At 40.2% G+C, this 27,129-nt stretch overlaps 1 protein-coding gene across 2 annotated transcripts; it reads left to right on the top strand.

Moving 5' to 3' along the window:
- The first annotated feature begins 129 nt into the window (after nt 1-129).
- robo4 (roundabout, axon guidance receptor, homolog 4 (Drosophila)) lies at nt 130-25,790 on the top strand. Of its 2 annotated transcripts, none has more exons than XM_003449814.5 (19): nt 130-693; nt 4,845-5,165; nt 7,532-7,689; nt 11,204-11,324; nt 11,507-11,645; nt 11,940-12,067; nt 13,396-13,511; nt 13,599-13,830; nt 13,913-14,034; nt 14,496-14,667; nt 14,781-14,978; nt 15,110-15,152; nt 16,479-16,591; nt 18,469-18,795; nt 18,886-18,963; nt 19,147-19,294; nt 21,619-21,849; nt 22,023-22,366; nt 24,668-25,790. In XM_003449814.5, exons 1-19 carry the CDS (start codon nt 495-497, stop codon nt 24,847-24,849), a joined length of 3,372 nt encoding a protein of 1,123 aa, XP_003449862.1. In that variant the 5' UTR covers nt 130-494; the 3' UTR covers nt 24,850-25,790. The 2 variants fall into 2 exon arrangements, with proteins under 2 accessions (XP_003449862.1, XP_005454618.1); XM_005454561.4 differs by lacking the exon at nt 130-693 and adding an exon at nt 2,878-3,349.
- The last annotated feature ends 1,339 nt before the right edge of the window (nt 25,791-27,129 follow it).

The raw sequence follows: 27,129 nt of genomic DNA, 5'->3' as shown, positions 1-27,129 counted from the left end.
AGCGAACACAGGCCTCATTCTGTTACCTCCCACTTATTTCATCTTTCTCTTCCCTCCTTCCTGCCCTACACTGAGCCCTGTTTTCTGTTCCCTCTTTATCCCATACCAGATGAATGGCACAGATGTTGTTAGACAAGACAGTACCCCCTGGTCCCCTTCTCCTCACTATGTGCTCAGCATGAGGTCTGAAACTTTTCTTTTTTTTTTTAATCATTGTTTGCCCCCAACCCAACCCCACCTCTCCCAGTTTCTTACTACTCAGAGGTGGAAAAAAGGACCAAAGAGGAGGGAGAGAGTGAGAGCAGTCAAAGTAAAAAGGGAGGGAAGAGGAGCTGAGGAATATGGAGAAACAATCTCCAAATAAGAAGTGGGATGTAAGATAGGTCACATGTTGAATGTCTGTGGAGTGCCACGGTAGAGAGTAGACTGAGGGGATGGTCGATACAGCCGAACTGCAGTAAGGAGTACGGGAATTGCATCCTGGACCCGTGAAGATGCGTGTCTGTGTGTGGCTCCTCTGGGTGTCCTGGTTCTGCACCTGTGCAGAGTACTCCAAGTGGTGCAAGTGCCATGGCATCGTGCCGGCAGAACCAGGTTTAGACAAGAGGTCAAAGACCCTGTTCAAGGAGCGTACTCGTCACAGTGGGGGACACCAGCACACACCTCACAGGAACAAGGCACACCGGAGAAAAGGTGAGTGCTAATCTCACAGAGCTGACAGACAGCACTCTGCTGCAGAAGAGCTGAAACTTTTTGTGCAAGGCCTTTAAGTGAGAAGGTAGATGACAGCACCTTATAGGCTGGCATGTAGTGCATCTGACAGGCTTAGAGCTGCAACTAAATGTATGATTCTAAAACAGATAAATGTCTTCTATGTTACTAACATTGTCTTTTGCATCCTTGTTGCATAAAGTGTAAGTATTGAAAATAAAAAATCATTATCACTTTTTTAACTCTTTTTTAACTCTTTTTTTTTACATTTTAAACTAAAATGTTTACTTAAATCTCTATCGTTTCCTAAATAAAACACATTCAAACATTTGTGATGTGTACTATATATGTCACAGCACACAGTCAGTTCACAATTATGTTTAAAAGTAAGTCTCATCAAAGAAAGAGAAAACGCATTGGGTGTATGTAATAAAGTCTCATCTATATTTTTTTCTTCATAGTAGTTACATCAGTTCAGATTTATTAACTGTATTAAGATCGGCATTTTGTTGTCGTCTTCTGTCTTTAACTATTATCTTAAGCCGCCAAAAAAAGACAACATATTTTGGGTTAAATTAAGTTAATTCAGCCTTTTGTGTTGACAGTGATTGTTAATTCCTTTATAAGCAAATTTACTCTGAAGTCACATTTTATTCCTCACTACAGCTGACACATTCTTTCTTTTTTCTAATTCCTTCCCACCCTCTTTTCCTCATTTCCAACACCTTTTCTGACCTTTTGGTCTACAGCCTGAAAGAGGTCCCTTCCCTCCGCACATCTTGGTCCCAGCACCATTCCCATGGGCTGTGTTTTTGCAGGGGCGACTCATCCTTCATCCTCTCTAAAGCCTTTGTTGCAGGCTGAAAGCTTGCCGATGCCGAGGCCATCCACCCTAAGTTGTTGGATCAATATAAACATCCATCACTTAGCCCTGGGCCTTTCTGACCTTCACAATGCACAGTTCACTACACAATGCTTTATTTATGTGTGCCATTAGAAAGAATGAACTAGTGGTAGTCCATTTATTTGGGAGTTGTCCTCGCTGTGGAAACTTGGAAGTAACTCAGCATAAGGACTGTTTTCTGTCTTTAGGAGATGTAGTGGAACTTATTCTTATATGGCAGGGGGGGTTTTATAATTAAAAACCCAATTTTCTGTATATTTGTACAAAATCTCTAACCTGTTTTTAGTTCAGTGATTTTAGATATCTACAAAAAGCTTAGTAAAACGTATTGTGACAAAACCTTGAAGCTGAAATGCAGGACACAATGAATGAGGAGCAGATGTACAGTTTCCTTCTATTGTTAAATAAAAACGTGCCGAGATTCAGAACTTCCTGCCTCATAGGACTGCTAGCACAAAAACCGAAAATGGACAACAGCTCATGATTAAAAAGAAAATGTAATACTTCCTCCTCCGTTCCTTTGATTAAACTTAAAATACAATATTTCAAGGCAACACCAAACTCTACTGTTGAAATTGATATTAATATTAGTGTGAAGTTTTGCTTGTTTGTTTATAGCAGTGTTTACAGTAGTGTTTACAGTGGTCATCAGAAATGTATTTTCTTTTATTCCATTTCTTTTATAACTGACTCCACAGAATATAAATTAGTGCTGTGAGAATCACTGGCAAATTTACACACATATAATATTTTTTTAAATTTTAATTTGACATGGTTTTAATTTACTCATCACTTTCCTCTGTTCTATAGCTGTTTATATTCTGTAATATTGTGGCATGTAAAAATCCAAAGAGCGTAGCTGGTCTCAGGTATTTCTGATAGTGTTATGCGATTTACATTTGGTTGTTGTAATGAAATGTTTCTTCCACGATGGCATATGGCAAACCCTGACTTCTTTTCCCCTAAATTTCTTGCAAAGTATCTGCAATAGATACAACGAGAGAAAAGAACATACTATAACAGAAACACAGGGGACAGGGACACAGATTCATTAGATAGTAGTTTGCTTCAAATAATGTAGCGTTTAACTTTCTGTGGTCAGAAAAGCGGAAACAAACCTTCCCATTTTGACTACAAATTAAAATCACATGGCATATTCTTCATAGCTAAATCCATAGAAGAATACAACTAAAATTCAGTTATTAATAGATTTCCAAATAATAATAATAATAATAATAATAATAATAATAATATTTATTTCTATACTAATAATAATTTCTATACTAACATTGCCGGGTTTTTTCGTGGTCTTCTCAGGAAGTTGATTCTGTTCACCGAAAACGGAATGTCCCGATGAACAGAATCAACTTTCAGGGTCGATTGAGCGTGCATCGAGACCTTTCATGGTTTTACTTTGAAAACCTTTCCATCAGGAAGCTAAATTTCACTGCACCTCCCAGCTGTGTAGAGTCGGGACTGCGAGGGAGTAATCGTTATAGAGCAGTAATTAAGTTTAAGATATATATATATAGTTGCGGTAACTTTAAAACAAACAACAACAAAAAAAACCCTCAAATGGAAATTTTGTGAAAATGAGATGTAAATGCTACGTAACAGGTTTGCTTTAAATTAAATATCAGAGGAAAGTACCCTGGTTGTTGACTTGGCTGCTCTGAATGATGATGAGTTATTTGCAGAACATATTTCTACTCGTGTTTGGAGTTCTCCTCCTCGGTAAGTACTGTTGGAACTGTTCCTGTTTGAAGTCAACTAAACAACCTATGTTAGAAAAGATGGACTTCTAATTGTAATGTTTTACTTTGACTCCTTGACATGAAATGAAAAGACTAAAAAGACCTAACGTAGAGTTTTGAGGGGGATGTTTGTAATACTGCTGGGTCTGTGTTAGCACTGTAAAAGACTGTAAGTCAATTAATGTGTCAAAGTCACTAACAGACCACACAGACAAGTTCCACAAAGAAGTCTAATGGAAAATGATCTTTCAACCGATTTGTTGTGTGACCTCTCCTAATGAGTTTATGGTCTCAAGTTACTCACCAGTTTGAAGTGTACATATATGTATGTATGGATGTGGAAATCCACATCCTGTCTGCATTGTGCTTCTGCTGCAGTAGCTGAATGGATTTGTTTTTTAAATATAGTCACAATTATAATGAATCTGTTGCCAGCTGATCTTTGGGTAAACCTCGATAATGTGTTCCCCAGCTTGCGCAGCTTGTTTGAATGGAAATATTGGTGACGTTCAGGAGCGCCCTGATTACAACCTGCCTCCTAAGAATAAAGCATTTTAGAAATGTCCTGAGAGTGTTTTGGCCATGACATGCTGGTATTTTGACTGCATCCTCCCTTTGCTCTGAATGTGAAAGGGCACAGTGACAATGAGGCTGGACAGCTTATTGTTAGCTGTAATGGGAAGCATTTCCGCCTATAGTAAATGAAAGAAACAGCTCAAGAGGGACAAGAGCTGTTTTGTTGATTGTCCTTTCCCACTTCAGACTCCCAAAATGTTGGGTCAGATTAAGATAATATTCAATTTAGATGTGAATTAAGTTTCCCGTTTTTCTGATTATTTTCTTTAAATATAGCTGGTATAAATTACATTGAAACCATGTGTATTTCATAGTATAAAATAAATAAGAAGCAGTGTCTGTGCTGTAACTTGCCTTCCCAAACCTTGCTAAGCTAAGATGATTTAATGATGTAATTTAACACGCTTATAGGATTTTGTTTCTTCCCACATTTTAAGTTTTCAAAAGTGAGTGGTAAGTGTCTCTTGAAGATGGTCTTTTGTTCTGTGGCGGATGTCCCGTTGATGAGGGAGTTCCCGTCAGCTTTTGTTGGCCTGGATGTTCCTGAGAACCTCTGACTTCCGCTCCTGTCAGGAAGCTGATCACCATCTGTGCACCGTCTTTGGTTATCCAGTCCCATGGGAAGCTCAAACAATGGCATTCCATTGCGACTGGCTGCAAATACACATTATTTGTTGGTAGCAGAGCATACGTTTGTTTGTTGTGGGTTTTGCTAGTGACTGGAACTCAGGGGTGGCGATGTGTAGGGCTGAGGGCTGTGGTTTGGTTCTTACAGAGAAAAGTGCTGTAATTTCTACATAAACCAAATCTCCTGTAGTGAAACACACAGAAACAAAATCAGGAAATCAAAGCTAAAATGAGCAGCATTGCTTAACCGATTCTCTCTTTATCCTTCTCAGGTTCCAAGGTTCGAGCAGAAGAGACACCTCCCCGCATTGTCCACCACCCCTCTGATGTGGTGGTGAAAGTTGGCAATCCCGCCACCCTCTCCTGTCGCGCTGACGGAAGCCCGAAGCCAACTATTGAGTGGCTGCGCAACAATCAGCCGCTAGAGACCGCAAATAGAGAGCTGCAGCCGATGATCCTTTCAGACGGGAGCCTCTTCTTCCTGAGCGTGGAAGGGGGAAGGCAGGGGCAGTCGCATGAGGGCGTCTATACCTGTGTGGCTAGGAACAGTGCAGGGAAGGACACCAGCCGTAATGCATCGCTGTTTATCGCAGGTCAGACCGTTGTGGCTACTCATAGGACCTGCTGTACCACAGAAAATATTTCCCTACAGGGATAAAAAGAACTGTCTGTCTAACTGACAACTAAAACACTTTGATTAGATTAGTCTTTTCATATACCAGGCTCCACAGAAACATGATGTGCATGAGGTAACCAATCAGAAGAAAGTTGGCTTAAAGGGTGTTTGGCCTCATAGATAAATGAGGGTCTGCAAGAACATCTGGTGTCTGCGTGTATGTATGAATCATGCAAAGATGTAGTCCTTAAATAATCATATAGTAGTGCTTTAATTTAGCTTCACATAAACAACTACACTGTAGTCATATTTCGTATGTTTTTATTTTATATTTTTACAACGTTTCAATAGTTGTTTGCCTATAACATGAGTAGTAACAGCCTTAATAATTTATAAAATGCATTTAAAATACAAGACCTGTGAAGTGCATTACAAGCCACCACACAGCATAGCAACATTGAATTAAAAGCAACATAAAGTTAAATGAAAACCAAAATGACACTGAATGTTCAAATATACAAATACTGAAAAAAAAACTGAGAATAATAATAAAAAATAACCACTCAAAGTATAAAAACTGGAGTCAAATTTTTGCATTAGTTTTAAAAATGCAAACTCAGAAAGCATACTTGTTCTTTATAAGAAGTCTGTTTTTAAGGTCCAATCATGTTTTCTTCTGTTGTGTGAACATCGGCCTCCCGGAGGCACAGAGTTCAAATGTTCATGACCAGTGTTGGTCAAGTTACTTGAAAAAAGTAATTAGTAACTAATTACTGATTACTGGGCCACTGGACACCGTTGGAAAATGTGAAGGAGGGCATGCATTTTGGACTTTATCAGGATTTTACTACTGATAAGCATCTTGCACACAGTCATTCACATTAGAGTAATGAAGTAACAGATAAACAATTAGTTCCTTTTGTTTCACTCTCTACTTTATCAGTGTCTGTTTTTTACAATGTGTCCAGTTAAAGACATAAATAAATAAATAAAATAGGATATTTTCTTTGAATTAATGAAATTAACTAAACTTTTCTCTAATGTTATGCATTTATTTCTTACAGTTCAAGCCCAACAGTCATGCTGACAGAGTCCTTTCATTTACTACAGCATCATTTCTTTATCACGTAGAAAAACGGCATAGTGAGAGACGCTGTTGAAATTCCACTATTGTTTCCTTCTTATATTGAGATGTGTCATGGACTAAATGTGCAGACAAACTTCTTCACACTGCAAGAAATGGGATTTTCACGGGTCTGGCCCACTTTTGGGCGGTATGTGTAAAATTAATTTGATCTAGGGGGTTTATGTCTATATTTTTCACATAGTTTCATTACTGAACCAGTCAAAACACATTTCCTGTCTCCTGTTCTTGTTTGTCTCTAGACTTATTTCCAACTCCATTTTTAGCAAAAATAGCAATCAGTAATAAAGTGCTTTAGCGGCTGAGATATTTGATATGCTCAGTTGCTAAAGCAGTTAATTGACAGTAGAATTCCTTGCAAGCACATCAGCCTTATTTCCACAGGAGAATTCTGGGTCTTTGAACATCAGAATGCTTTTTAAGCATCCATTCTCTAGTCTCGCCCGAGTACAGACAAGTGTTTGGCTGGATGCATGCATCGTAAAAATAGTTTGTAGTTGCGCTTATAATTTGTCATTTTCATAATGATATGATTTGATATGATAAAAATAATAGATAATATCCTTCATATTCTGGCGCCTAAAATTGCAAAATGTCACATGGGTCAACTGTCTGATTAAATAAACAGACTAATATGATTTCTGTTTAAATGAAAATTAATTCAGAGTAAATAAAAAGAATAAAATGTGTTAATAAAGAAAATGTTAAAAATATTGAGATAAAACAAGTTTTATTATAAAGTAAAAAGCAATAACACTGAAGAGGATATATCCCCAGTCAGAGGATGGTCATTTATGGTAGATGTCCGGTTATTTTACTTGGAAAAAAAGGTTCAGTAATGATGAGTAAAGCCCACAGAAAAGATGAATTGGAGTTGATGGGAGCAGTGAGACACATGAATTTGTCTTGCTGGAAATGTTGCAGTACAGAGAGGAAGACCTCGCACAAAGGTTTCAGACACATTCACAAGCTCAAACTGAGAGATAATACACTGCATGCTTGTTGCATATCTTTCTTACATGCGAGTGAGACAAGGCTGTTGAATATGAGGAAATGTGGAAATGTTACCCACTGAGGGTTGGACAGGTGCAGAAATAGACATTTTATCTCATGCAGATAGTTTATCTCTCAGTGTATTCAAAGATCCTTTATGGTTACAGGTCTCAGGTAAGCTTAACCTGAACTCTCTGATGTTGCAGTGTTGCAGGAGGAGTTCAGTGTGCAGCCCACTGATGTGGAAGTGGCAGAGGGGGAAGTGGCTGTTTTAAGCTGCAGCCCCCCAGTGGGACATCCGGAACCTAATGTTGTCTGGAAGAAGGATGGGCTGCCCATCAGCAGTGCTGATCATCATTACACTGTGAGCTGTCTGCCCATAATGAATCTATTACAGCTATATAACCTGTGTAAATATAGAATCGTACAACTGTTTGAAATGGAACTTCACAACTATTAACAAATGCAAAGGGCACCATCACATGATGTTTCCTCTTAAGAACTTGCACTCTGACTTTGAGCATCCACACCTTTCGCGTGCCACAGCTGGCACGCGAAAGGTTAACTGATGGCACGACCATAGCTGGAGTGGCCATCAGGCATTAGGGCATTAACAGGGAAAGGGGGGCACAAAGAAATACTTTTCTTTCTTATTCTCATTTAAAATGTCTATCGTTTAATAAATAATTATTTTAATCTTACAATCAAAGTTTTTATCTGATGTAAAATGTATAGAAATCATACATATACCAACAAGACAGTGTACATCACTGTCACAAAAGCGTACAATCATTCAAATGCTTTATAGCTTTTCCTATAATGGTGGGCTGGTCTCTAGTCAAAATGCCTGGGCCGATTTTTTGTCCCAGTCCAGCCCTGGGTACGACACGCAGTGAATTAATCTGAGAAGGTGCGTTAAAAAATAAATGGCCGGGCCAGCGGTGCACATTGCAAATTAGCTCGCATAGACACATTAGTTGTGCCGCTTCTTAATGACAGTATCTTAGCTAACAACCCCAACTACCAGATTCAACTTGTAATTGGCTAAAAATAACTTAGCCTTAGTGAGAGGGATGTTGCTAGCTGGCAGTTTTTTCAAGCGATGTTGAAATTTCCACATTCCAACACTTCAAATGCTTCAGGAGCTGTCCGCTCAGTGCAGCATCAGCACCACGTAAATACATGGATACATCCGTAGACTCGAGACAGAATTCACAATGGGTTTTCGGGACTTTCAGGTGTATGGACCAATGTTTTCTTTTCTCATCAAACCAGAAAGCTTTAATGAGCAGCTGGATTTGTCTCGCATTAACTGGCTGGACACAGAGGACATTGAAATGCAGCTGATTGAACTGAAAAGCTCGACTCTATGGGGGTCAAAATTTGCAAAACTACGAACGCAGCTGGAATCCACAGCTGTGTGTGTTTATGGAGCTTTCATTTTCACCTGCTGGACATCACTACCTGACAAGTTTAACTGTCTTCAGAACATTGCAGAGGCCTTATTGACAGAATTTGGCTCTGCATATCTGTGTGAGTAGATTTTCTCTCACATGAAGAGTGTCCTCAGGTAGCCGTCTGAATGCTGGACACTCGGAGACCTGCATCTCTGAGTGGGAGACCAGAGATCACATTAACGTGTATCTCTGTATTAACAAACATGCCATATTGGCCCAGTTTATTTTTCTTATCATTGTTGTGAGGAGACCATAAATAGCATTTGTATTTTCTGTTGTACAGTTCATTTGCTGTTCTTGTTATGGATAAAAAGTCTTTTTTGTTTCAAAATAGCTGATAACTATTCGCTGATAGCTGCCAACATCTGCGAACAAATATAATTCTATAAAGTTGTTCTATATACAGGGAGTGCAGAATTATTAGGCAAATGAGTATTTTGTCCACATCATCCTCTTCATGCATGTTGTCTTACTCCAAGCTGTATAGGCTCAAAAGCCTACTACCAATTAAGCATATTAGGTGATGTGCATCTCTGTAATGAGAAGGGGTGTGGTCTAATGACATCAACACCCTATATCAGGTGTGCATAATTATTAGGCAACTTCCTTTCCTTTGGCAAAATGGGTCAAAAGAAGGACTTGACAGGCTCAGAAAAGTCAAAAATAGTGAGATATCTTGCAGAGGGATGCAGCAGTCTTAAAATTGCAAAGCTTCTGAAGCGTGATCATCGAACAATCAAGCGTTTCATTCAAAATAGTCAACAGGGTCGCAAGAAGCGTGTGGAAAAACCAAGGCACAAAATAACTGCCCATGAACTGAGAAAAGTCAAGCGTGCAGCTGCCAAGATGCCACTTGCCACCAGTTTGGCCATATTTCAGAGCTGCAACATCACTGGAGTGCCCAAAAGCACAAGGTGTGCAATACTCAGAGACATGGCCAAGGTAAGAAAGGCTGAAAGACGACCACCACTGAACAAGACACACAAGCTGAAACGTCAAGACTGGGCCAAGAAATATCTCAAGACTGATTTTTCTAAGGTTTTATGGACTGATGAAATGAGAGTGAGTCTTGATGGGCCAGATGGATGGGCCCGTGGCTGGAGTGGTAAAGGGCAGAGAGCTCCAGTCCAACTCAGACGCCAGCAAGGTGGAGGTGGAGTACTGGTTTGGGCTGGTATCATCAAAGATGAGCTTGTGGGGCCTTTTCGGGTTGAGGATGGAGTCAAGCTCAACTCCCAGTCCTACTGCCAGTTTCTGGAAGACACCTTCTTCAAGCAGTGGTACAGGAAGAAGTCTGCATCCTTCAAGAAAAACATGATTTTCATGCAGGACAATGCTCCATCACACACGTCCAAGTACTCCACAGCGTGGCTGGCAAGAAAGGGTTTAAAAGAAGAAAAACTAATGACATGGCCTCCTTGTTCACCTGATCTGAACCCCATTGAGAACCTGTGGTCCATCATCAAATGTGAGATTTACAAGGAGGGAAAACAGTACACCTCTCTGAACAGTGTCTGGGAGGCTGTGGTTGCTGCTGCACGCAATGTTGATGGTGAACAGATCAAAACACTGACAGAATCCATGGATGGCAGGCTTTTGAGTGTCCTTGCAAAGAAAGGTGGCTATATTGGTCGCTGATTTGTTTTTGTTTTGTTTTTGAATGTCAGAAATGTATATTTGTGAATGTGGAGATGTTATATTGGTTTCACTGGTAAAAATAAATAATTGAAATGGGTATATATTTGTTTTTTGTTAAGTTGCCTAATAATTATGCACAGTAATAGTCACCTGCACACACAGATATCCCCCTAAAATAGCTAAAACTAAAAACAAACTAAAAACTACTTCCAAAAACATTCAGCTTTGATATTACTGAGTTTTTTGGGTTCATTGAGAACATGGTTGTTGTTCAATAATAAAATTATTCCTCAAAAATACAACTTGCCTAATAATTCTGCACTCCCTGTAGTGTGTAACTGTTAATATATAAATTTATTGCTAATGCAATCATATGGCACATTGACTTCTGAAGAAATTTTAGATGGCACTCATCATCTGCAAGGTAAATGCATAGTTCTTAAGGTAACAGTTTTTGCATTGAGAATATTAATGGATTGAATTCAATCACTAAAAATCACCATTGTATGAAAAAAAAATGGAAATAAGTTTTGCGTGTGAAAGCAGGTCAGTATAAATCAATTTAGCTTTGAGGTCTAAAAAGTGCATGCTTTTACATTTCCAGCAGGGAGTGACTCCTGGTTTCACAAAGAAGTCTGATGGAAAATGATCTTCTGGCTGTTTTGTTGTGTGACCTCTCCTAATGACTTTATGGTCTCAAGTCACTCACCAGTTTGGAGTGTACATATATGTATAGATCTTGTGTGATTTCCACATCCTGTCTGCACTGTGCTTCCGCTGCAGGAGCTGAATGGGAAGCTTATCATCGCTCCTGCAGAGAAAAATCACTCTGGTGTTTACGTGTGTGTGGCCATCAACACTGTGGGGGAGAGGGAGAGCAGGGCAGCTCGGCTCTCTGTGCTGGGTGAGACAGGAACTGAAAACAACTCATCACTGTGTTAGCATCGCTAGTCTCCAATGTAATGTCAGGATTCCAAAGCAATATTACCCTCTGTAAGATTACCCAGTGCAAGTTTTCCTTCTGCAAACAAAACACTTTGATACATGCAAAGCATAGTTCTGAGTTTCTCTTCTGTTGTACTGCAGCCAAGCCCATACTGGTGCTGAAGCCAGAAAACGTATCAGTAAGAGTGGGAGAGTCTGCCCAGTTTTACTGCCAAGCTAAAGGTGACCCTCCACCTGCTGTAGTCTGGAGCAGAGAGCAGGGACCACTGCCCAATGGCAGGTAATATAGACCCCTTTCATATGGTCACTGGTTAATATTCATTTATGCTTTATGGGTGTGGAAACATTGCAGATTGTGGTGATCTTAAGTGTTAACATTTTATGTAAGACAGACACAAAACACCAAGTCCACATTATTCTTAATTTTTGTCTACATCGAGCTGTTAAGTTTATTCAGTGCAGCTACTTTCCTGATATGGAGGCTTGTAAATAAAACCAGTTCTGCTACGTCTAAATGTCGATTCGTTTAGACAAGATAAGGGGGAGGTGAAACTTCAAATCCATGTGTGCACAGGTACATCGTAAACCCGGACCAGACTCTCCAGATCCATTATGTGACAGCCCTTGATGCTGGGAAGTACACCTGCACTGCTCTCAATGATGTGGGTGTGGTCACTGCCAGCGCACAGCTACTAGTTGAAGGTGAGGTTACATGATAATGCTGTTAAAATATATCTGGTGTCGTGTGTTTTACAATCACTCGATGAATGTTAAAAACACTCTGCTTCAGAGTGGGCCATCAGAATGTTTTCCTACTATTACTCTAAGTGTAGGAAATGAGTGCTTCCTTCACACAGTGACATTTCTGTTTTACAGCAGTCAAAGCCTCAGTTTAGAAATGATTGTTATGATTTGATATGCTGAAAATAATTCATTTCATCATGCGGTGTCTACGACTTTAGTTGTAATCTTCTGAATTCTGTAATTTAGACATGATTGTAGTAAGTCCACACTTGGGAGGTAGGTTTGTGATTATTATTATTATTATTCGTCTTTGTGCAAAGGTCTGCACATGAAGGAGAGAACAGTTATTTCCCAGAAACTGCTGTAGGTTTTTTATTAAAACAAAGTGACATTATATACAGGATGCAAAGGCAGAGGTGTTTTTCATAAATTAGCTGATTTGGTCAGTAAATAGCTGGAGAATAGCAGAAACGTTAAGCACAGCTGCTCACTCTGGAGTGTAAGATCTTATAAGCTGTGGGCGTGCTTTGCTGCATATATTTGCATTTGAATGAGTTGAAGCAGTTTTTAAAACTCGTGTTGGCGTTGTCCATGACAATCAACTTAGTTTTTTTGTCATGGAGTACCTGTTGTCTAACCGAAAAATAACTTATCAGAATTGTATATGTAAAAATATGATGCAAAAAATACCTTAGTTCAGCTTCAGACATTATAATATGCTCACTTGCACATACTAGAGTGCTTATGCATGCTACAGTTGTAGATATTTATTTATCTCATACACCTCCATAAAAAATATCATCTTCTTTGCACTGTCCAATGCACCTGCTGTAAAAATGTTTACTCATAGATTTGAGCAGTTAATGGAAGAAACCAGTGAGTGAACCATGTGAATCATGTGCTATGGTCTTCATAACTGCAAAGTCTCAGTCCATCTGAACAGCTGTGAGGGTTTAGCGATCTCCACTACCGTCATCAACGCACCAAATGAGGGTGAAGAATGATGTTTATCCTTTTGTTAGCAAGTGGAAACTTTATGAATCTGTAATGTAAGTTTAGTGTCTTTAGGCAGTGGAACATGTTTGTGTTCAAAGAAACCTTGCAGTTCTATGTCAGCGGTAGATTCTTGCTGTGTGAGTGAATTCATGAAACAAGTGTCCTCTAGGCTAACGTTGGCTAGTGAATTTTCACTGCACAATCTGGCTAGCAACAGAGAGGTCCTCACTCACTGCTGCAATCATCTGTGGTTAATGCAATGGGTTTGAATAAACCACTTGTGTTTCCAGAGGCTGCCAACACTAAGCAGAAAGACCTCCACAAAGAGCTGTCATCCCTGCGTGTGATTCTGGAGAACGTCACCATTAAGGCCCCTGGTTCTAACATGTCCTTCGTACAGTGGAAGGTAAGGGAAAGCTGTTTCACCACGTTTCAGAGAGAATGTAGGAATATGGCACGTACACAATCCATGTTGTATTTTCTGCCTGACCAGCTCCAGTCCCTCCCAGCACAGCCGCATTACCTTGATGGCTTTGAGGTTCTGTATCGCTCTCTGCTCACTGCCAGCTCAGACTGGGCAGCAGAGAAGGTGACATTCCCCAGCTTCCAGGCTCAGGTTGGCCCCCTAAAGAGAGGCTACAAGTATGATTTCAAAGTTCGGCCTTATGGCAGCGGCTTATATGGGAGGGAGAGCAACACCCGGCACCTGACAGTTCCTGAGACAGGTGACAAAGGTTTTTACTTTATCTTTTTGATGTGAGAATATTCATTGCGTTTTGCTGGTAATAATAAGTGCTCTGTTTACAGTGCCCAGTGCCTCTCCTCGGGCTGTGTCAGTAACAGTCAATCATGAGCAGAATAACACCATCCATCTGAGCTGGGAGCCTCCTCCTCCTGTAACCCACAATGGGATCTTACAGGGATACCAGGTAATTACAGTAGGACAGCACGACATAGTTATCTGCTCAGCAGACTGTTGAAACCCTCAGGGAAACATAAATCCTTACAGAATGTAATGAATCATGCTGGAGTCATTTTAAGAGGGAAACATGGGATTCGAACAATCCTGCATACAAATATATGGAGGAATTAATCAGCAAGTGGAACAGGAAACAGATTAACCAATCACTGTGCACTAAGATTCTGAGGCAAACTTTGTGATGGAAGAAATGTCGTTGTATTGCAGACATATTAAATATTAAATAAATAAGAGCACATGGTTTTTAGTAGGAATGTTTTATTCTGTTATAACTGGAGTTACTGGTATGTCCATGTAGAGCAGCTGATGAATTGTTTAGTGATTAAAGCTTTATCCAAACAAATAATTTTGATCGTGTTTGAGGTGGATACAAGCTTCAATCTCACTCTTAAAGGTGCAAACTTTCTTCAGGTGTGGTGTGTGGAGCCCAAAGAGCAGCAGTACCAAAACTGGACGGTGGATAGTAGCCAACTGAGTCTTCATATCTCTAGCCTCAAACAAGGGGTACAATACTGGGTCACCATAGCTGCAGTCAATGGGGCTGGAGTAGGAATGCTGAGTGACCCTCATGGATTTGTCATCAGTGAGCAATACAGCTGTCAACTTTTTATTTCTGTATCAGGACAGATAAAGACTAGCGTGTGTTCTCAGACTGGGTTGTATTCATTCATAATGTGCTTCCATTCTGTTGCTCAGACTCACAGTTAGGTGGACTACCTGAGTCAGATAGCCAGAGGCAGCGTTTGTCTCCGGTCCTGGCCTTTCTTCAAGACCCCGTGTTGATCGGCAGCATCGGAGCCGTCTTGTGGTGTGTTCTGATGGTTGCAGCAATCTGTCTCTTCAGACACCACAGCAGGACCGGTCAGCTGATACCAAGACCTGGCAAGGCTAAAGGTATGAGTTTATGGCTTTAATGTTCACCAAAGTAAAAAGAAAAAAACTGAATCTCCAATACACCCACAAAGGCTTTGTGTTAAACAATAATACGCATATTTTGTTGATACTGTATCTTCCTTTATTTATAGGTTTGCGAAGACTAGCCAGTGAAGATCTCATTATAAAACACAGGTAAAATGAAAAGAAGATGCATATTTGATTATGTTGCAACAATAAAGTGACAGGAACGTCTGAACCACTAAAAACAAGTGTGGATGAATCAGCTTTACGTTCATTCAAGTAGTGTCTTGAATTTATACAAACCACTTTGAATTATAGTCAGCAAGTCGGCTTTTGAAGTGTTGGCAAGACAGCTGGTTAAATGTATTACATTCATTCTCTTAGATGTTTGTTTACAGACAAAAAACCACCTGCTTTTAGTTGATGGTGCATTGAAGAAGCTCAGGGATTAAGCAGTAGGCTGAACAGAAGCAAAATCAGTTTTCACCACCTAAAAGTATTCACCTGGAAAAAAAAGTTTAGGTAAGGTAAAGGAGGGAATATCTTTACTTTTTGGGGGGGTAGTGTAGTTACAAGGTAGAGCAGGTCTTCTGCCTATCGGAAGGTTGATGGTCAGAGCCTTTACTCGACTAAGCATTCTTGGACAAGATACTGAACCCTCTGTGATGTGTTCATCTGTGAATATTAGTGAAAAGCGCTCTGGTAAGAACCAGCCAGGACTTTCCTAAATCTATCTGTGTGAGTTTTAGAGGCACAAGATTCCTTTGATAGACTCAATACTTTACACAGGAATTACTGAGCGACCTAACCCTTTGAAACATGAGCATCACAAAATATCATACAGCAATCACCAAATGGTGTTACAACTTTTAGTAGAAAATAAACTCATCAACACCTCAATGGCTGCATTCACTCTAAAAAAAAAGTTCAAAATTGTTGAAAGTTAGCTTCATGTTTTGCGCAGCATGTATTTTTCTGTTGCCTCCATCGTTGCATGGTTCTGTGCCAGTACTGCTGCCTTCTTATTCAAACTCGGGGTGTGCCAACCTCTGACATGACTATGGATAGGTAGATAATAGAGCCCCACTGCTTCTTATATAACGCTTTTCTACTCTGAGCACTTAAAGTGCTTTAACTCGCACAAGCACTTCTTCTACCAAACATTCACACGTATTCATATGAAGCAGCTCTGGGTTAGTAGCCTGCATGCAGACTGGAGCAGATCAAACCTGCTTCATCCTCCCCTCCACTGTCAGAGCTGACACTCTTTGTAGTGTTTTGTACTATTCAAAAGTAAAAAGCCATTTGTTAACAAGAATTCCACATGGTAGAGAACACAAAGTGAGATTCTTATATAAATATTATATTGTGGAGGTAAACACAGACGACACGAGAGCTCTCGATTAATGATGTTGCGTGTTACAGCATAAAAACATCTCTAATATTTGACATTTGTTTACAGCAAGTTCATTTTGGTTTGATTCGGTTTCTCTCCAGGATGGCAGCTCCAGATTCACCATGGATCCCCGGAGGCTGGAGACCTTCTTTGAGTGAGAAGTACCATGACCTATGGGCCCAAGGTCAGCATCACCCAGGAATCCGAAGCACCAGTGAGTATGGACTGCAAAATAGTAGACTGATGATGACTTCTTTCTCCCTCAAACTGTTGTCCTACAGCAGACCTGACTAGATTTACTTGTTTAGGTTCATGGTAACCTCTTTAAATCCACCAAAGAGATGGTGACCTGTCGAGGAAACACATAACAGTAACAGACTGAACTAATTAAATAATACAATATATTACACAGTTTACAAAATATGAGAAATGGCTTTAATATAGGGGCAGCACGGTGGCACGGTGGTTAACACTGTTGCTGCACAGCAAGAAGGTCCTGAGGTCAATTCCACCATCAGGCCGGGGTCTTTCTGTGTGGAGTTTGCATGTTCTCCCCGTGTTTGCGTGGGTTCTCTCTGGGTACTCCGGCTTCCTCCTACCATCCAAAGACATGCACTTAGTGGGGATAGGTTAATTGATTAATCTAAATTGCCCATAGGTGTGAATGCGGGAGTGAATGTGAGTGCGAATGGTTGTCTGTCCCTGTGTGTTAGCCCTGCGACAGACTGGCGACCTGTCCAGGGTGTACCCCGCCTCTCGCCCTATGACAGCTGGGATAGGCTCCAGCCCCCCTGTGACCTTGAAAAGGATAAGCAGAAGTGAATGGCTTTAATATATACAAATAACTCAAACAGAGATGAAATATAAATGATTGATATTCTGTTTTCACTGTAAAAATCTTCTCCATCTGCGTTAAAAGGATTAATATTACTGCTGGATATGTTTAAGAGTTAATTTTAAGTACTTTATATTCTGTTTAATGTTCAGCATCACATTTTATAATGCATATTTTTGTATCATGGCTGTCCTTTGAGCACCACATACAGTATCTATGGAAAAAAAGTATAGTGTAGAATTTTTCAGTACATTAAAAATATTTTAAATTGTATTCAAATGTATTAATAACAACAGAGCAGATGAATTAAAAGGTTTGAGTCGGTGTGTGACAGGGTTAGCTGTCAAAATCTATGTGGGGAATTAAAATATTAATGAAAAATGAAGGTGGAGCGTTGGCACAACAGGTGGGCAAACATTTAATTGGATGTTAATTTGAAACTGTTCTTTATTTGCTAATGCAAGCTGTGTTTTCATACAAAGTGCAGATCCTAGCTGATTCCAGAGCAGTGACAGCTGAGCCAGTATACTTTGTGCTCAGTTTCCAGTGAGCATAAGCACAGCCTTCAGCAACAATAGCTAAATGTAGCCACAAGATGGCAGTAATGTAAAGACTGGATCCAAACATGGGAGGAGCTTTATGGCAGCACTGTTTGAGATGAACAGACACGTTTATGTAGTGCTTTTTTTATTGACCATCTTTAGCTTCCTCACATCCACAGCCATTTTAGAATCTCCAGTTAACCCAGTATGCATGCCTTTTCACAATGGGAGAAAGCCAGAATACCTACAGGCCCAGGGAGACCATGCAAACTTCACAGAGTTGCAAACAACAGTTTGGGTTCAAACCAGGAAGTGACACTGCTAACCACTTTATGGCTGTGCCACAGGAAGCTGCAAGAAGGGAAAGCAGCAGCAAGACCCAGAGTAGAACAGAACAGGCCTTAATGAGCACAGTTACTACAGTGATTAGAAAGACAAAGCATAAAAAGAAGTGCCCGGGTGGAGATGGTTGTAGAATAGCTTGAAGGTGCTACATCTGTAAGATTCTTAGGCATCTGTGTGCAGGCTAAAGCCGCTCAGATAGTGCATCTTATATAAGATTTGACAGCTGTGTTTTTTCAACTCATTCCTGGGATTACTGCCGAGCTTGACTTTGTGGCCCAATGTGTGAAATATAGAAACCTTTTAAATTTGCAATTTGTGTTGCAGCCTTTTGTTCTACTTGTGTTCTTGTAAATCTCTCTGTTTTCTTAGGCCTCCCAGTCTCATCCAAGAAGGACAGCAGCTGCCTGGAGTCGACTGTTCCCATTGTGACCGATAGCTGCGGTGTCTACGGCACCTTTTATGTGGACCTCATGGGCAGTGGTCTTAAGACCTTCAACAGTCCGGGACGTGTCACTAAAATGTCTCATGGTTTGCCCCACAAAGAAGGAGCCGAAACTATCCAGATATTTACTCACCCTGCCAGCAAGCCCTCACCCATCATTAGCAGGGAGACTCTGCCATGGAAACAGGCCATACGACCCCAGCCCAAGATGGGTGTGCTAAGGGAATCATGGGAAAAGAACCACAGCAAGCAGGGTGAATATGGAGCAGTGGATAGCTGGAAATGTGGTGTTAATTTATTTCCTTCTTGAGTAACGTGAATTGGCCAATTGGTTTTCTCCACAGAGCTGCATGCAGTGAGCAGTGTCCCTATACTTTCAACAAGAACCCAGGGACATAGTCGCATACCAGCTCTCCAGCACGGTACTTTCAATCTGTGTAATTAAATCATTATTGTCCACAAACTTAGTGGATGCGTAAGAAACATTTTGTACACAGATCAAACTTTTTTGTAGTCCCGAAATTTAAAATGATGCTTATAGAATCTGAAATAAAAGGAATTATTGGATAATTATACTTTGCTATGGTTTGCTATGGTGTATCCAGGTGGACATCCAGACTGCGGTAAACCTGTGGGTTGTCCTCGTCTGCTGCATTACTCAGCATCACTACATCTTATGGACATGCTGCTGCCCCCTCCCCCAGTACCCACCGAGGACGCCACTGACACGCAAAGCCTCACCTCAGATGGAGGGTGAGATAAACACTCAGACTGGGTGTTAGAGGGTTGAGTGGAGATATTGTTCTGGAAAACGTAGGTGTTGTGTAGAAGGGGAATAATGAAAGAAAACAGATTTAGTAGTTTCTGACTCCTCATCAGCAACTGAAAAATTAGACTTGACAATGCAGGTTTTCAGATAACCCTATAAAAACCAGTGTATACGTCAGTCTTTAGAATAGTTTAGCTGGCACAAAGGTAGTATATTATCTATATAATACAGGACATTTCCTTCCTATAGAACAGTTATAATGCAGACTAGCTCCAACTCTCAGGCAGGCTGTGAGTTTGTTTGTTCAGGTACTTTTGAAGAGTAACAAAAACCTCTGTTTTTGTAACCTCTCCAATTCCACTGATAAAAACAGAATGTATTTACTAATCTGTAGCAAACACTAGCTGTCACTGTCACAAAGTGATGTGAGATTAACCTTAATATGACCCTCAAGTCAGTTTGGGACACACTGTTCAAACTCTGAAATTGTTAAATAGATGTGATTGTGGTTCACTCATTTGGACAGTAATATGCTTTAGTTTTGTCACAGTGGGAACTTTGAGCCATCTGAAAATGTTAGCCAGCTAGACCAGAATGAAAGACTGAAATTCAGTTCAGTTTTATTTACATAGCACCAGACGACAACAACAATTTCCTCAATTCACTTTATGTTGTAAATATCCTACAACAATACAAATCCTCCCACATTCTCTCATACCTCCTGGATAAGTCCTGCCCCTCTGGTTGCAAACCATTACAGTAGTGTATATTTTAATATTTCTTCCTATACAGTGTTTCAGTTGTTTTATGGAAATAACTAGAAGAAATGTTAAAAAAAAAAAAAAATCAAGCAAAGTTTTCCTGCTTCCTGCCATGTATCTTCTATTTTTTTAGCCTTCCATTAATGGGCAGCGATGACTTAGACTTCCGTCCTTTGAGTATGTTTCTGTCCCAGAAAGTGCCCACTTTAGTGGAAACACTTAAGGAGAACAATGATAAGGATCCTATTTGCAGATAGTTTAAAACACAGGAGACAAGAAGATTGCTAGTTTGGAAGGGTAACCAGTAAAGTTGTCATTAATTGATGACACCTTGTATATTTATAATTGTGGTCGTTACTGATCCCAGTACTTCCAGTAATTAAGCTGCCTGATGCAGAACATTTTGATCATTTCAAATACTTGTTTATTTTTGTAGTAGTCTAGTCTGTTTTAGTCTAGTATTGAAGGACCTCAGTGTGTTGTTTCAGATATTGGTTTGCATGGACATAAATGAGGATGAACTGATTTATTTTATTAGTTAAAGGCTTCTTTGACATCGTGTCACATATTAAAGGATTAACTCAAGATTTCATAATTAGGAAGAAATTCACTAAATTGTCGAATAGAGTCAAATATTTGTTTGTTTGTTTTAATTTGCAGAAGTCAAACACACAGATCAATGTTCACCTGCATGTTAAAGAAATCTTTTATATTCTCTGTACTTGCTTACAAAGCATTACACTACATCACTTTGTTGCTGATGGTTAGTTACTAACAGACATACCAGGTTCTTTTTGCCCTTGTACTAGGTACTCGCTTTGAAACATAGAATAGTTTAACCTGGTGGTCTTTTCTTGTCACTGGCTTCTTGTGTTCTCTGTTTAGCATGTTGCTACAAGTCACTTCCTGTGTAGGAACCCAATCACTATGCAGAGCAGAAAAGTCAAAGCTCTGAAGTTTTTTTTTCTTTTATCATATTTGAATGGTTATTCTTTACATGTAGTTGGTAGACTGTTACGTATAGGAAGGCACAAAGATAAAGACAGCTAAGAATAAGCTTATTGGCATGAATAGTGTTTGTGTCTGACCTCAGCAGGACAGCTGAACTCTTATATACTGTAGTTCTGTCATGTAGCAAACCTCACTTTATATATATGTTTGTGAATTGATTAAATAAAGGAGATAAAGACAGCAACAACACTTTTTATGAAGAAGTGGCGGCTCACTTTATTAACTACGCACATAGCTATTTAATGCCATTTCACATTTTCATAAATATATTTTATTTAAAAAAAACTTCCTGTGACTATGAATTGCAGCTACGAGCACTTCTAACCTTAATAAAATCATACATTAAGTCTTACAAGATATATTTTGTTAAGCTTGTGTTACGTTATGTTTAACAAAATGTGAGGAGAAAGCATAAAAAACAGTGATACCATTTATACAGTGTGATGTATACAGTGGTTTCCTGCATTTATAAAGGTTGTTTGACAGGGAAAAAAAAGACACAAGTCTTACATGTCTGACGTTTGTGTCTCCCTCAGCTCTAGTCGTTCCACAAAGCTAACAATGGACATGGGCTCTCTTCAGTCAGTGTGTCCTGCATCAGGCCCCCATGGACAACTGGGACCCAGCAACAAGAACAGCTGCCCATCCTACGGCCACCTGTCCACTGCATTATCTTCTGTGTCACAGAGTAATGAACAGGGCAGCACGCTGACAGCACAGGAAGCTGCCGAGTACCTGGAGCTCACTCCTAAACCAGAGAGATGCAGGTAAAGCAATAACGACGCCATTTACAGTCAGCACTGAGCAGAGGTGAACACTATAATGACTATTCTATGATATTATTCTGCATGTCAGCTTAGTTTCTCCTGTATGCAGCCTACATACAGATACATGCACAGTTACTGTAGCTGACCATTCTGTCTGTCCTTTGTGTCAGCAGTGCCCTGCCAGAGCAGCGTCCTTCCCTGTCCCATCATTTTGCCTCGACGCTGAATTACATCTGCCGGCCGACTCGCTCTGCTCAGGTGCAAGACACCTTCACCGAGCCCGAACCTCCATTAAATAGTTTCCGTCGTGCCTGCCGTCAGAGCTCGCCTTCCTCCTGCTACAGTGAATGGGACAGCTCACTGTGGAACACGAACAGCTCAGTCATGGACAGCAACCTGTCCAGTGCCCGCACCAGCCTCATCAGCTCCGTGGACAGCTGCTACACTAATGACAGTGCCAACTTTGCTCATCTCCTGGCCATGGCAGCGGAGAGCATGAGCGGAGCCTCTTTGTCAGGTAAGCAGGGGAAATGTCACTTTTGAAATAGAAAAATCAGTTGTGGCAAAAAAATGTTATAAAAACTTCAGTTTTCATGAGATGATGGTGAGAATGAATGAGATTTAACTATGCGCAGTATATGTGAGCTTTTTTGAATGACCAGTTAACCTAACCTCACAGCACTTAGTGGGGTTAAGTTATAAAATACTTATAGAAATACAATTTAAAAAACTACAGAAATCCAACAAGTGGTCCTTTTTTTAATCTGCTACTTTCAACAAATTGTAGTCCTGAACCATCAGTGTGTTTAGTGTTGTCACCCATCTCTATTTTGTCTGTGTTTTAAACTCATTTACTCACAAAAACATTTGTTTTTAAAAAGTTTATATTTTAAGAAAACAGTTTGGAGGCTGCTTTCCGAAGGGTTCGTTTTAGTTTTTATAGTAGCAGGACAAAAGATACCTAAGGAGAAGAAATACCTAATTCAGCATAAACTGTGGCTCATAGTTTTTACTAAAGGATAAACAGACTCATGTTTATGTCATACTTTTTAGTTCATTCATTCATTTAGCACTTTAGTCTATGCCTTTAGCTTTTGCTAATTATTAGACGCACACACTCTAACAAGTGTGTGTCTCATTTTAGCATGTGGACCCGAGGAAACAGGGGATCAAACCACAGACCTTCAAAATAATAGATGGCCAAGTGTACCTCCTGAGGCACAGTGGAGCCCTGTAGCACTCAGAACTTATTCAGAGCAGTGTCTCAATACACTGACAAGTGTTGTTAGCAAGTGTGTAACTCTTCGTTGGTTTGGTTTAGTTCATTTCTACCAGTGACTCCTCATAACCTGCTCTATCCTTTGGAGTATTATTATTTATTAATGAATGATAAATAAACAAAGATCAAATGATTCAGTTACTAAAAAAAACACTTTGAACTTTGAAATGATAAAGTGTAGTTACCAACTGATGTGCTGTTGTGTCATAGCACAAAGGTTCAAGGTGCCATGTGCAGAATCACTGATTCTCCATGTGACATAAACAAAGCTGTGAGCTGTTGCTTTTAGTCACTATTGAAATGGGTGAAAACAAACAAGCGCAAAACCACTAACGCTGTTGTAATTGCCACTTTCTCCCACTAGATGGGGCCTTTCATCTATGAAAGATGCTCTATGGTAAGGCAGGCCAGCGCTAAGTTGGTATGGAGGGTTACAATGTTGTGAAAATGCTTTGGAAGTAGCTTGGCCTCTCTGGCCTTCTTCGTATGTTTCTGGTGTCTCACTGTGTGCAGAAATGTGTCTGAGCAGACTTTCTGCTTTGGTCCATGTGCCTCCTGTGCAAAGACACAAACTCATTCAGTCTAATATCTAGTGGCACCAGGCAATTACTTAGGGACCTTTCAGCAGATTGAACCTCCAGATGAGTCATCTACTTCCCTCTTTGTCAACTCATCAGTCACCCTGCCCTCCCTCAGGGTCCGTGCAGCTTTATTCCACTCACTAAACTCACTTTTGGCTGCGCTCTGCCTTGGCTGATTTTCACAGTATGAAAACCCTTGAAGTGGCTTCTCTGCAGCTGATTATGTTCCCTCACAATTACTCCGAGTTACTTTGAGTACAAAGCTGTGGATCACATGCAGCCAGCTGACACCGAACCGTACCCGTTTTTAACATTTGTGCAATGATGGAATCAGGTCATGGGTTCATTTTATTATATGTCAAGTGAAATTTTCTGGGTGTTCAGGACATCCTATCAGTTGTTTTTTCAGTAACATTTAAAATATTTTGCTTTTCAGTTAGCAATAAAAAAATCTGTGCAATTAAGTGCACACACAGGTTCAGTGTACTTATCTGAGACCGAGCTTGAAGGGTACAGTGTGGATTAATCCTAAGAAAACAGCAGGAAGAGGCTTGTCACAGATTGGTGCACTTTCACACTCTCACATTAATTGGCAGAGCCTGTATAGCTTCAAGCCTTCAGCTCAGAGTCGTTTTTGTTTTTTTTCTGGACGTGAGCTCGGAGCTCTTTGAAATTTGTTGCTACCACTGGACTGCACAAAGTGGTTGGTGAGAATTGGCTCAGTTTGCTTCAGAGCCTCAAACAAATTAGAAAAGTTTTATTTTCAGGGACAAACTGCTGCTTCAAAGAAGCTTCGAAATGTTCTTTTCACCCCTGAGAATCATCATGAAAGGTGCTCCTCAGAGGGCTTGAAATGTTTACTCTTGCTTCTCCGAAAGGCAAATACAGTTTCACACGCACACGCTCAGACGCATACTTGATATTGAAATGTCAACATGTTGTCCTCTCCTGTCTTTAGATTTCTCTCCGCCTGCCTCCCCTCTCAGCGCCTTGTACCCATCTTTCCATGCGGAAGGCGACTCATTCGGCGAACTGGAGCCTGTTTCTGCGTGGGATTGGAGCATGGCCTGGATGGAGGAAATGGAGGCCCAGTATGCAGAACACTATCCTGGCAGAAACACCAGACCCTTCAACAGTTAGGGACTCTGCTACGATGGTGACTGCAGATACACCTCCCAAGACCAAGGGACAGACACTGATCCATTCACGTTCTCGGAAGTGTTGGTAACACTTACGCGGTTGTGTTTATTCAGGTTTTTATTTTTGTTTCTGTCCTATCTGGTTTCATATAGCTCATATATGTACGGGACACCTTCGCAGGCAGATGAGTACCTCTCTTTTTTAAAAGACTTCTCCCCCATTATCTCAGGGTAGCATCCTTGAAATGACTTCCACGGAGTCAAAGAAGTTCTCTTTTTTCCTTCTCTACATCCTTTCCTCTCATTAGAGAAACAATAATGAGATACTTCCCTCAGGATATTCTCACCCAGTGTGTTTTGAAAAGGCCAGAGAGATGCAAAGGCAGGATGCTAGACAGTCAGAAAGCAGTCATTAGGCAGAAATCCTGTGCTAGAGGTTCCCTCTTAGCACATGTCTGTATTTTTTGCAGGATATTTTATTTGGTGCTGAAGTCGTATGAGACAGAGGATTTCACTCACTGATCAAACATGTGTACATATATATATAAATGCAGCATATTAAGCAAATGTTATTTAAAGAAATCCAAGACACTGCATGTCCTGAGTTTATTGTTGTTTTTATAAGCCCTGTTTGCAATAAGCTATAGGTCATAGATACAGAACTAGGAAAAAAAGTTAAAGTAATTAATCGAGTTAACTTTTTATCACCAAATACCTGGAACTTTAGTAAGATTTGAAGTATTTGAAATGAAAATGCTGCGTGCATAGTTTATTCTTTTATATATGCAGGTATTTCACTAATTCTAGCAGAAATGCACTTGTATTTTGAGCTTTATTTTGTTCACATTACATTGCAGATGGTTTTATAGTTTGGAATAAAATAATTTTATTGATGGAAAGCCACAAGAATAAATTGTGAAATAAAATCATTTTTCTACTCGACAATATTTCACTGAAGCTGCTTCTCTTTTGATGCTAGTAGTAAAAAAATCCAGCTAAAATGATCTTCATACGCTCGTTAAATAGTATATTGATAAAATTGTATTAATACCAGTACCATTATTGATTCTGCTTATTGCTCCCCTCATTGATTCCTGTTCACAGACACATTACAAACACTAAAAGTCTTGCTGTGTGCATGTCCTCAGCCAGCTTCGTAAATTGGTTCTTAGTCATCAGAAATTTGAGCAGCCCGAGTGTGAGTTGGCTAACACGAGGAGTATCTTAGACTGCCCCTCTTTGGCCTGTGGGCTGGATTTTTAATTGACCTCCTGCTGTTCTTCATAGCTGCGCAGAGCAGTGATGTATAGAACTCATCTGTTTGGCTTGAGTAACCAATAATGCTGCTCTACCTGATATTGGCTTCTAATTACAAAGCCACTGGAGAGAGTAATTAAAGCTTAACATGTCTGTGTTTAGATGGGAACAGGAAGAGTGTAATTTTTAACTCTCCCACACTCTTCCTGTGGTGTCTCCCTGGAGATTGTGGGGATTATGTTGCAGCATTTTGACTTGATGTTTCAGTCAAAGTTCAGCTAAGTTGACAAGGAAGCGGATTTCCTCAACGACTTCTGGATGAAGTCGTTGAGGGTGAGTTCTGGATGAGTCAATGGAGCCACAAATCACAGCGTGCTCCTTTTATTTGCTTTTTCAAATGTAACCCACGCCTGTATCTGTGTTGCCCTGGTCAAATCAAACTGGGACTGCAGAAAGCTAAGAGCCATTTTGCTGTCTGTTCCATTTCTAAGCTGCACAGTAGCAAGCGCGTCAGGATCAGAATTAATGTGTGGGGTTTGAAGAAAAAAAGTGTGGGGCATGATGCACAGGGGTCATTTATAGTGTTTCCTTTATGCAAAGAATGGGGAAGGCTCTTTATTCCCATCCTAAAATCTAAAAGGAAGAAGCTGGAGCTCTTCTCGTGTCAGCCTGCTTGATTTACTGTCAGATAAAGTGCAGCAGAGCAGCAAGCTAAAGCAGGCTGAAAAAACAAGTAATTAAGACAAAAAGCAGACTTTCGAGGACCAAGCTTTAAATGGTGTTAAACTCACAAAGCACACATATGCAGGACTAGATTATGTGTGTGTGTGTGCCTGCCTGCATGTGTGTGTGTGTGCTAGACTGCCAAAGGGATTATCCTTCATCTGTCTCCCTCTCTAAAGACCATATGTTTTCTACATGAAGCCCCCAGCTCCACTGAGCAGCACACACACAGCGACATAGGCAGGAACACATTTCTTGGTAGAACAGACCACACACTACTTACATAGTAATGAATCAAAGC

Source organism: Oreochromis niloticus, linkage group LG10 (assembly GCF_001858045.2).
Source record: "Oreochromis niloticus isolate F11D_XX linkage group LG10, O_niloticus_UMD_NMBU, whole genome shotgun sequence".
Taxonomy (NCBI): Eukaryota; Metazoa; Chordata; class Actinopteri; order Cichliformes; family Cichlidae; genus Oreochromis; species Oreochromis niloticus.
The sequence above is the reverse complement of the archived record's forward strand: the minus strand, read 5'-3'. Positions and strand labels throughout refer to the sequence as shown.

Coding starts and splice junctions, on each gene's coding strand:
- robo4 (XM_003449814.5), top strand. CDS start 495: ATGCGTGTCTGTGTGTGGCTCCTCTGGGTGTCCTGGTTCTGCACCTGT. Junction 694..4,844: donor CAAGGCACACCGGAGAAAAG/GTGAGTGCTAAT, acceptor TATCCTTCTCAG/GTTCCAAGGTTCGAGCAGAA. Junction 18,964..19,146: donor CATACCAGCTCTCCAGCACG/GTACTTTCAATC, acceptor TGGTGTATCCAG/GTGGACATCCAGACTGCGGT.